Source organism: Thunnus thynnus, chromosome 3 (assembly GCF_963924715.1).
Source record: "Thunnus thynnus chromosome 3, fThuThy2.1, whole genome shotgun sequence".
NCBI lineage: Eukaryota > Metazoa > Chordata > Actinopteri > Scombriformes > Scombridae > Thunnus > Thunnus thynnus.
In genome coordinates, this window is record NC_089519.1 from 7,798 (window position 1) to 19,632 (window position 11,835).

General features: G+C 35.7%; 2 protein-coding genes across 4 annotated transcripts; both read left to right on the forward strand.

Moving 5' to 3' along the window:
* The first annotated feature begins 443 nt into the window (after window positions 1-443).
* Window positions 444-5,799, forward strand: LOC137173491 (uncharacterized). Its single transcript, XM_067578364.1, has 5 exons — window positions 444-1,143; window positions 1,292-1,696; window positions 2,523-2,657; window positions 3,066-3,127; window positions 3,346-5,799. Exons 1-5 carry the CDS (start codon window positions 1,107-1,109, stop codon window positions 3,463-3,465), a joined length of 759 nt encoding a protein of 252 aa, XP_067434465.1. The 5' UTR covers window positions 444-1,106; the 3' UTR covers window positions 3,466-5,799.
* A 2,592-nt stretch (window positions 5,800-8,391) lies between these two features.
* Window positions 8,392-11,380, forward strand: LOC137180510 (uncharacterized). 3 transcript variants are annotated; one of them, XR_010927980.1, is made up of 6 exons: window positions 8,392-8,556; window positions 8,704-9,111; window positions 9,593-9,730; window positions 9,948-10,003; window positions 10,159-10,329; window positions 10,594-11,380. XR_010927980.1 is itself a non-coding variant. In XM_067585899.1 (5 exons), exons 1-5 carry the CDS (start codon window positions 8,520-8,522, stop codon window positions 10,219-10,221), a joined length of 702 nt encoding a protein of 233 aa, XP_067442000.1. In that variant the 5' UTR covers window positions 8,392-8,519; the 3' UTR covers window positions 10,222-10,497. The 3 variants fall into 3 exon arrangements, 2 of the variants coding, with proteins under 2 accessions (XP_067442000.1, XP_067442001.1); XM_067585899.1 differs by lacking the exon at window positions 10,594-11,380 and having other exon boundaries at window positions 10,159-10,497; XM_067585900.1 differs by lacking the exons at window positions 9,593-9,730; window positions 10,594-11,380 and having other exon boundaries at window positions 10,159-10,497.
* Window positions 11,381-11,835: the final 455 nt, after the last annotated feature.

The following is an 11,835-nucleotide window of genomic DNA, read 5'->3' on the forward strand; positions in this document are numbered from 1 at the left end:
TATATTGAAACAAATAACTATATTGTACTATTACTTTTGACCAGAAAATCCAAATCAGTGGAGAAATAAAGTGATGAGAAGAATTCCATAGATTCTCACCAGGAATTAGAAATTATTGAGCAAAGTAAAACATGTGACAATGTACTTGAATATGAAAACAACTAAATGCTCTCAGCCAGAGAAAAAAACAGACATGTTTTGGTGTCATTACATAAGACATAAACTTCTGTTTCACACAAAGCATATAATGTATGTGGTGAGCAGAGTGATTTTTAAACAACAAAGCAGGTTGCCGAGCAGATCACACCTTACGTGCACACCAACACAGACATGACCACCGTATACTGGAGCACAAACAGAGGTATGCACTGTATTAGATCAGAATGACTAAGTTGTCTGTTGTTGTAAGTTATGATCATGCAGCTCATGTCCAAATAATGGTTTCTGAGCCATTTGGTTAAAAGGGTTTCATCAAGGATCCAGATGTTTTTCAAAAGAGGAGTTCAAACTTTCACATAAAATAAAGTCAGTAAAAACTATTTACAGCTACTGTGACATTACCCCAAAACATTCTTCATAAAGACTTTTAGCCTTTTAGTTTGATATCATCAATTTAATGCAAACATAAGCAGACAATAGTGTTTTGCTCCCTCTAGTGGATCACATCCCTGTTGGAGTAACAGTGACAACAAATTGACAATTTAGAGTCTAACAATACTACTGCTGTACAGTGCACTATATATCTGTGTCCTCATGTTTTTATACCTTTGCTTAATAAGAAGATCGATTTGTTGTTGCTATACATCAGTATATTCATAAGTATAAAATGCACTTCTGTATTGGCTCCTCAGTTGGAATTTGCAGTGTGGTTGTTTTTATCAGGTACTGTTCTTCAAGTGTCTTCGGAGGAAATCTTTTTAACCTTAACATCAATGCAAAAAGCAGCACTTACCATTGCACCCATAGAAAACAACCACAGAAGAAAATGTTCCATTTGACTAGCCAATCATGACTTACATTTCCTTTAATGGAAAAGTGTGCGTAGGTTGTGACATCCGTGAGTAAGAACAGTGTCGCTGCCTGTCAGCTACAGGTCATCATCACACATGGACAAGCTGCATGTTTTTCTAGTTGTTCTCTTAGGTAATTATTTTGATATTACATTTTGAAGATTACATTACAGTTGGTCCCATTTTGAGAATTAACTCATGCAGTAACCCACATCTTTTTTAACGTGAAATGCTGCGCTGTAACATTTCAACCTGCTTAAATTGTTGTGTTTGTATTCCAGGAGTTGTTTCCTGCAGTCATGATGGGATCTCTGGATCAGTGTTGGAGGTTACTGTCAGACCAGGAGACAACATCACTCTATACTGTGACTGCAAAACATCATCTGGAGTATACATAGTGTGGTACAGGAACTGTTCTCATGAGAACCAGCCTTCTCTTGTTCTGAAAACAAAATTTGAGAAAATATATGTCCCCAGAGACTCTACAGACATTCTGAATCCATTCCCTCGTTTTCATTTGGTGAAGAACCAGTCCTCTGAATCCTATGACCTGCTGATCATGAACATCACTGATTCAGATGAGGGCCTCTACTACTGTGGAACTGAACAGACCAAGGTGGAGGATAAGACAACAATTTCTGACAGAGATGTTTACAGTTATGGAAATGCCACAAGGATCGTAGTCAGTAAGTAGTCTCATCTGACTTCTCTATATGTGTGAATTATCTACACAGTAAATCTAACCATTTGACCAACCGATCACCACATGGGAAGAAAATATGGGCTTACATTAATGTGGACATTTGAAAAATAAGAAGTAGGTGAGCCTTCATGATGTCACAGTGCACTTACAAAATATATTACCTGCATCATCATTGGCTGGTCATGAGGTTGAATCCAGAGTAAAACAACTGCTAATCTGGAAGGAAATGCTGTTTCACTGTTACAAAGGATTCCTGCCAAATCAGAGACCTCTTGGATCTGAGGTGTTATGAGTCATGTTAAATGTAAACCCAATATTTTATTTTTATTTCCATGCAGAGTGAGTTTTGAGATAATTTTCCATTTGCAGATAATAGGCTTGACTTGGGAAAAAGTTTCCTGTTGCACTTACTGTTGACATTTGCAAACCTAATAAATCATAATTAAAGACAGATCAGCCAAATTAGAATGATTGCAGATGATTCTGGTTGTTTCTTTAGTATAAAGGCAATTCTGAATTTGGGCCAAAGTGAAAAAGTGTATCTAGAAGGCAAAGTCAATACTGCACCAAGAATACTATGCAGGTCTCAAATATTAATGGTGATGTCATTTTTTTGCCACCCACATTAATTTCAATCTAATTTGTTTTTATTTGTATCTTGGAAATATCAGGGTTTCTTGATTACTGGGGTCATGCACAAACATATATGACCACATGTACTGTATGTAAATCCTTGTGCAAGAAAATATAACACTTTATGAGATCAGCGTCTAATCAAGCTAATCGTTATAACCTTGTGTTTGATCCAGACTCCAGTGAGCCTCGTTTCCTGACTTCAGACTGTGGTGTGTGCTGGACACTGCTGTTCTCTCTGTGTCCAGCTTGTTCTGTGCTCTCCTCTTTACTCTCCTCTATTCTGGTTTATCACATCTGTAAGAAAACAGGTACCTGCTGTAATTGTTACTTTTATGCACATAGTACCATTTACTACTGTGGCAATTTGAAAACCTACTCTTCATATTTTTGATTGTAACTTGTAAATGCTAGTTTTCCAAAAATATTTCTATAATATTTAATCTACAAAATTTATTCTCAATTGCATAAATACAAAACTGGCTGAGGATATGTTCTCTTCTTTTAAAGGAATAGTTTGACATTTTGAAAAATATTCTTGATATTGTTAGTCCAGCAATAACGATTAATATATTTATAATAATAATAATAATATATTTAATCTACAAAATGAATTTTGAATGACAAAGAAACCTGGATTCAGATAAGCTCTCTTCTTGTAATTTATTATATGAGGTTGGCTCTAACATGGTGTGATGATCCTATATTTATTTCTGCAGTTAAAGAACCTCAGGTTGATGAGCAAACACCTGACACTAGAGGTCAAACAAGAATGAATCAGGTAATTTACAGTACTTTTATGAATTCTAGTTTGTGTGGTTTTGTTGTTTCATACTACACTCATCCTCTGATTTTTGCAAATTAGTGAACATATGTTACACTTACAGATGAGACACATAATATAAAAATAAATGTTTTAAACAGTAGTTCATGGTGAATCATACAGCTAGTATTAACTGTACATGGTGATGATTCTGAATAACAAATGTCAAATCATAGGGTGAAGATGTGTGTTATGCTGCGCTGGAAAACCGTCAGGCATCACAGAGACCAACAAAGAAGAAAACTCCACGTTCTGACTTCAGCACTTATTCTGCCATTAATACTTCTGGGGTGTAAAGCAACACAAGAAGTTGTATAATGAATTAATTATTGTTGATACATATAGATTATTCTATTCTATTAGCCCAGAGTTAAGCAACAGTCATTACCATCAATAACTGACCTGTAAGGAAATGTGTATGTATAAACTAGTTTACTTTTTTGTGAAGGTTGAAAGCAATTGTTTGTTTGGAAAAGTTCATACCAAACTACTTTTTTGTCAATTCTCCAATGACGATAAATATACAGCAACTGTTTTGCTGTATTATTCAAAAGTTCATAAAGCCATCAGTGCTTCCACTGTGTACTTCCACTTCAACTGTTTCTGATTGTTTCTAATTGTTTTGGATTTTCCACTGTTAGTGGTCTGAACCACAATTTATATGGATTCATTGTGTTCATTTGTTCATTCATTCTTCTAAGAATATACATGATTTTATCTCATCATGCCTGGATTACTGTAACAGCATTTTTACATGCCTAAATACAAAAACTGTAGAGCAGCTACAGACAGTACAGAACTCAGCGGCCAGGTTTTGAACCAGAGGAAACAGGTTTGAACACATCAACCCAGTTTTAGCCTCTTTACACTGGCTTCCAGTATGTTTTAGAATTTTAGATTTCAACGTTCTTTTAATTACTTAAATAGCACTAAATAACCTGACCCCTCAATATATCTCAGATTGTTTATCTCCATACGACTCTCATCTGAAGACTAAGGGGAACAGAGCTTTTGAAATGAGAGCCCCGAAGCTCTGGAACAACCTGCCTGAGGAAATGAGGCAGGCTGAGTCTGTGGCTTCCTTTTAATCTAAACTCAAAACTACTTTTATCACACCACCTTCCCTGATTTCAACTGATTCTAGTTTTTATTCTGTTTTATGGGTTTTATTATTTTAGTTTTGTTGCTCTTTTAGTACTTTTATTCTGTTATTGCTGTTTGTTTTTATGTGAAACACTTTTTAGCTGTTTTGATAAGTGCTAATTAAGAAACATATTCTATTATTTTTCTTATTATTATTATTATTATTATTATTAGAATAGATACTGTACATCTTGTGTATTTTATTTCCAAGCGGCAACCTCCAGGGCTGAAAAATGAAGCCAGTGCAGAAGTGCCAACAACTGCAGTTCCTTGAATGACCACTTGAGGCAGGATCCCAAAGCGAGTCAATACCCATAGACCCCCATGTTAAAATGCCCAACTTTACAGCAGAAATAAACATGTTTACAGCCTGGTACAAAAAACGGTTTTGGTCTCTACAACTTATTTCCTTGCTCACGACAACTGTACAGGGGGTGATTTTTTTTATAACTCACCTGTTTAAATTTTATTAAGCCGTAAATTTATGCATAATGAAGGACACGGCTGCTTTGAGTGACAGGTCTGCCAGCTGCTAGGTGGTTTGTTTCAGCGATTCGGCCCGCCTCTCTGCTCATTTTGGATTGGCCGGGAGTGAGGCGGAGTCAGTCACTGCTAATATGGTGATGGCTCGAGCGGCTCACTTCGAGCTTCAAAACCACTCTTCAGAAACCAATGGGTGACTTCATGGTGGATATGTCCATATTTTATAGAGTCTGTTTATTTCCCTTCACCACTAAAATAAAAGATTGAAAATTGATGAGCTGTGAAAATAAACAAATAAACCTCACAAATATAAAACCTGTCTGTGGCCGTTGATTACAATTTGCTTCAGATTCAATTATTTGATTGAAATCGATCTGCTACATTTCATATCGACAATGACGACTGTTTGTCTGTAACAGGACACGATAGCTCTTTTCAGAAAATTTCCTGTTTTCATCTCAAGTTAGCAACCAGCCCAGAGTCTTCATCACTGCAGTTTGTTATGTTAGAGATGCTACAGAGAATAATAACAATGATAAACTTTATTTATTTGTTTCATCAAAAACAAGTTACAAACTGCTTTACATGGTTCAACCAGGATTAAAATATTTGAGGGATGTAACGATTAAAATAATATTCAAAAATTACAATTTTTTAATATCCATTAATAATGTAGGATAATAATAATAATAATAATAATAATAAGAGGAAGAAGAAGACATGTTGGAAATAAAACAATGTGCAAGCATTAATGAAAGGCTTTTTACATATAAAAGATATAAAAGACATCACGATTCTGCAAGTGTCAGATCCTCAGGCAGGGAGGTCTAGAGCTGAGGGTCACCTTTAGTCTTGAACTGAGATTTAGGAACCGTCAGAAGCAGCTGGCCTGAGGATCTGAGGCTGTGCTGTGGCTTGTAGGGGACCAGAAATTTAGCAATACAGCTGGGAGCTAAAAATTCATACTAAACCATGTTTACTGTCTATTCCTCTGTGAGGATATACTGTATATATATGCAGAGAAATCCAGTATTTGTATTTGTGTCTGTATTTGTTGGGGCAGCAAAAATATTTGTATCTGAATTTGTGTTCAAATAAAAGTGGAAAGAGGCTTAAAAATCCTGTTTTTGTTTTTAATTTTAGAAAATTAAAGTGTTACAATAAGTGTTCATGAATAAACTACGGAGAACAGGAATAACAGATTATGGAGAGTCCCTTGGGAGCACTTTGCTTGTGTCAGTAGCTCAGCTTTATCTCTGGGGAACACCCCCAACAAATAATTTTTAAAATATTTGTATGAAACAAATATTCGTATGAAAACCCACTATTTGTGCTTTGCCAAATAATGTATTTGTATTTGGGCACACCCCTAGTGTATAGATGTTTTGCTGTATTGTACAACAGGTCATGAAGTCATCCACTGTTGCTCGCTGTTAGTGGCATGAAGTGTATATGAAATCATTAATGAAAAACATTCACAAAGACTCAATTCCTGCCTTTATTCATTCATTCATTCTTCCCACAATAGATGCAGCTTGTGTGTTTTATTTCCTTCCACCACTTAAATAACAGATTAAAAATTCATATGTACACAAACCTCTCAATAGAAAACTTCTTTGGTGTTGCTGAAAATAATTTGCATCAGATTCACTTTTTTTGATTGAAATCAATCTGTCATAGTTCATAATTGTAGTGATGACTTGTCTGTAACAAGAATTAGTAGCTGTTTTCAGGCAATTTCCTCATTTTATCTCAAGATATCAGCCCTGGTCCTTCACCTGTAGAGCTTTGTACAACCACATTTGTTGTAGCTGATTCTGTTACAGAGAATAAGGAAATATATAGTTTTTAAATTTCCTCCATACCTTATTTGTTCACAAAATGGCCCTGCCACCTAGTTTCCAAGAAGTTACAAGATAATACACAGTTAGCAGTGAGCCCACATCCTGTAGTCCATAAGATCAGTAAAGTTTACAGGAAACCCACGATGACAAACAGCCCCTCATATGACTGCAGAGCTCAACATGCAGACAGACTGAGGCTGCAGATTAGTGGCCTGCTGAAGGTATCAAATGGCTTGATTTTGCACGTTCATTGTAGATGTTGAGAACACAGATCATCCTTCAAATCACACAAACACAAACCACAGCTACATTTAAATGTGCAGTGTATTTCTGACTATGTCACAGACTGACCACAACATAACTTCCTGACATCAGTGACACCTTCTGCACTGTTTACACACCACGTGTTCATGTAGGGTGGATGATTTTTTTGTTAAGCAAAATATTAATTTTCACTTGTTCTTCAACTTTTTTTCAGAGACACTTAGGAATGGTATAGTCTACACAGGAGCACTTTCACTTGAAGGGTTTTGTTGAAACAAATAGAGGAGGGTAAAGAAATGGTGATGGTGTTATCTCTGAAGTTAGTCATATTAGCTGCATATGAAACTCTCCTGACCTCTAGTGGAAATATTAAGAATTGAATCAATAAAAGGCACCAGAGGAGGTTTGACCTCATGTTGTCCCCATCACTCTAAACTAGACGACAAGGGGTCATCTTGATTCTAAATTTTGTATAGTTTATATACAATACAGTTGCTGCAACTTTATATTGAAACAAATAACTATATTGTACTATTACTTTTGACCAGAAAATCCAAATCAGTGGAGAAATAAAGTGATGAGAAGAATTCCATAGATTCTCACCAGGAATTAGAAATTATTGAGCAAAGTAAAACATGTGACAATGTACTTGAATATGAAAACAACTAAATGCTCTCAGCCAGAGAAAAAAACAGATATGTTTTGTTCTCATTAAGTCATAAACCTCTGTTTCACACTTCACAGCGTATCCTGTATGTGGTGAGCAGAGTGATTTTTAAACAACAAAGCAGGTTGCCGAGCAGATCACACCTTACGTGCACACCAACACAGACATGACCACCGTATACTGGATTACAAACAGAGGTATGCACTGTATTAGATCAGAATGACTAAGTTGTCTGTTGTTAGTTGTTGTAAGTTATGATCATGCAGCTCATGTCCAAATAATGGTTTCTGAGCCATTTGGTTAAAAGGGTTTCATCAAGGATCCAGATGTTTTTCAAAAGAGGAGTTCAAACTTTCACATAAAATAAAGTCAGTAAAAACTATTTACAGCTACTGTGACATTACCCCAAAACATTCTTCATAAAGACTTTTAGCCTTTTAGTTTGATATCATCAATTTAATGCAAACATAAGCAGACAATAGTGTTTTGCTCCCTCTAGTGGATCACATCCCTGTTGGAGTAACAGTGACAACAAATTGACAATTTAGAGTCTAACAATACTACTGCTGTACAGTGCACTATATATCTGTGTCCTCATGTTTTTATACCTTTGCTTAATTAGAAGATCTATTTGTTGTCTCTATACATCAGTATATTCATAAGTATAAAATGCACTTCTGTATTGGCTCCTCAGTTGGAATTTGCAGTGTGGTTGTTTTTATCAGGTACTGTTCTTCAAGTTTCTTCTGAAGAAATCTTTTTAACCTTAACATCAATGCAAAAAGCAGCACTTACCATTGCACCAATAGAAAACAACCACAGAAGAAGATGTTCCATTAGACTAGCCAATCATGACTTACATTTCCTTTAATGGAAAAGTGTGCGTTGGTCGTGACATCCGTGAGTAAGAACAGTGTCGCTGCCTGTCAGCTACAGGTCATCATCACACATGGACGAGCTGCATGTTTTTCTAGTTGTTCTCTTAGGTAATTATTTTGATATTACATTTTGAAGATTACATTACAATTGGTCCCGTTTTGAGAATTAACTCATCAGTAACCCACATCTTTTATGACGTGAAATGCTGCGCTGTAACATTTCAACCTGCTTTAATTGTTGTGTTTGTATTCCAGGAGTTGTTTCCTGCAGTCATGATGGGATTTCTGGATCAGTGTTGGAGGTTACAGTCAGACCAGGAGACAACATCACCCTGTACTGTGACTGCAAAACATCAGCTGGAGTATACATAGTGTGGTACAGGAACTGTTCTCATGAGAACCAGCCTTCTCTTGTTCTAAAACTAAATCGTCACGCATGGAAACCAAACACTGACACAGCAGGCTTTGTGAATCCCCTACCTCGTTTCCACTTTGTGAAGAACCAGTCCTTTGAATCCTATGATCTGCAGATCATGAATGTTACAGGTTCTGATGAGGGTCTTTACTACTGTGGAACTGAACAGACCAAGGTGGCGGGTGAGGACAAAATTACTCCTCGAAAGATTTACAGATATGGCTCCATAACAACACGAATCCTATTAAGTAAGTATTCTGGTCTTGACTTTGCTCTTGATTATTACAATGTGAGACTGTTGAACATCTCACCCCAACACCATTGACATTAATATGCTGCATTGACTGCCTCTACCCTTATAACAGCATTAGTCTGCATCAGAATTCATTCAAAGATGTTGGAAGGGGATGAGGTCAGAAATCTGTGTAGGCCACTCATGTTTCTCCAGACCCAACTCAACCAACAACCTTGTCTTAAAATCGGCATGAATTTATTCCTGGAAATTGGCAACTATATACACTGACATATTTATGAGGGAAAATTAAAAATAAAACATACTTGTTTACTTATATTGATGAAGCTAGTGAATTATCCCAATTCTAAATTCAACAAACTCTATTTGAAAATGTGCAATTTAATGATTAACTGTTGTTAAAGTTGAATCCAATGCAAAACAGCCAGGCCAAGTTTTGTTGATCAGTTTTAACCCATTCTACACATTTGATGCAGACTCCAGTGACTCCAGTTCATGCCCTGTTGTGTCTGGTGTGCCTGCTGTGTCCTGGATAGTGATGTTGACCCCAGCCTTAACTGTTCTCTCCTCGTTCCTCTCTTTTATTTTGGTTTATCATCTTAATCAGAAAACAGGTACCTATTCTAACCTGAAAATTGTTTACTTAATCGTGGTTCCCTCATATTATTCCCCTAATAGATGAATCTCCTTACATGTTATAAAATTATTTTTTTCTCAAATAAATCATAATTAATCCTGTATTTAGTCGTTTAAGGGGAAAATGTGTTATTTTTGTGAAAGGTGTGCATTTGCATGCTATGCAGTGTAATCCTGTTGTATTTATTTCTGCAGATAAGGACGTTCATCAGAAAATGCTTGACACCAGAGGTCAAACAAGAGGGAATCAGGTATGATGTACTTTGTCATTTAATTAAGAAGACTTGTTGGATGATACATGCCACACAATAACACTACCTATCAGACATGCACAGCAACATAATACTGTAACAGTAGAAGCTACATAATAAAGAGTCTAAATGACAAATGTCAATTTGTTTCTCAGGATGAAGATTTGTGTTTAACACGAGTTGTGTTCCGGGCTCAGCATGGACAAACCCACCAGTAGGCAGAAGATGGACAGAACAAACACTGATTTATTCAAGCAAAAGAAAAAAAGTGCACAGTTTAATTTGTTATTTCCTCTTGCTTTTCCAGCCAGTTATTGTATGTGTGTGTGCAGCTGTGAGTACATGATTGATGACGTCATGAGGCTGATAATCAGCCTCATAACAGCCTCTCTCTCAATTCATTTTAAAACAGCGCTTACTTGCTGACTTGTTTTGTTTGTTTTTTACATTAAAAGCTGTGTGCTAGTAAAAATACCATGTTATCAAAGTTAATAAAATGCTTTTCTACTGAAACCTTTCAAACACGTCTGACTTTTCTGTTAGTGTCTTAGCCTTCTTTGTTTTGATACATCTACGGTTATATAATGAAGCCATCTTATTGATAAGATGTAAAGAGTTGAATTAAGGATATGCTGGATGTGGGGAAAAATAAAACTTTTCTCAAACATTCAATAATGTCTTTCAGAGACATTTAGGATTGACATATTTAAGAGCACTTATCCTCAGTCAGCAACAAAAACTGCTGACATAAACTCCTCTGACTTCTAGCAGAGATGTTAAGTAATAAACCAAAAAGACCATCAGAAGAATTTAATAATAATAATAATATTATTTATGTATAGAACTTTTCTTAACACAAAAAATATTCATGAATATTTATATACAGTGTACAGCCTCAAAATGCACCACTGTATGTATTTCACTAGCAAGAACCACACCACAACAATATGCCATTTAAAGGTTTCATGGAATTCAGGAGGTATTGAATGTTGAGGATAGATGAATGAATGTGGGTGAAGGTGGAAGGAAGATGTTGTCTGTTAGGCTGGTCTGGGAGGATGTACTGAAGACCAGGTGGAGGGAGACTCAGTGTGGGGGTTCCATACCAGCAAATTTTATTATTTCACTAAATGACCATTATACATCAGGGAAATGTTCATTAATGTACACTTACAGTAAGAATGATCTTTTAGAAAGACCAGTCCACCATACTACAGTATATTGCACATATATCATTATGTATATGCAAAAATTTGCTGCATCATGTTTATCAAGTGTAAAAATTAAAGTATTTACTCGTGGGATAGGATATGATGAGCAGCGATACAGTATAACAAAATGTAAAATTTCAAAAAGCCTTTTTAAAATGAATTTTGCTTTTGTTCATGTGAAGACAGAATAATGAAATAGAGTTATAATGTGCAAATGACATTTTCTTTTGTTTTTTTAATGCAAATTATAATTGTGTATTTAAATGTATAAACAAATACATGCTAAATCAATAAAACAAAAAACCTTTATAATGATTAGCCTCTATAGACAAGATCCATTAACAAGGCAGGGTTGATTGTGTACCAAATGTACCATTTGCCAGCTTAGATCATAATGGAAATCAGGCCTGAATTTATGTATGGTCAACAAATATTTTTTAATGCTTTTTTTGTCATACTGTTATGATGGTGGATGTCTATGTTAAACATGGTCAAAGTTCCAAAACTTAAGCTGAAAGTATGTAAAAAAAATGCTGCCTTCAAGTCAAAATCCAGGGCCTCAGCCTGCTCTGAAAGCTCCATTTGTAGTGTTACCTCTACTTCCCTCTCTTGATGACATCA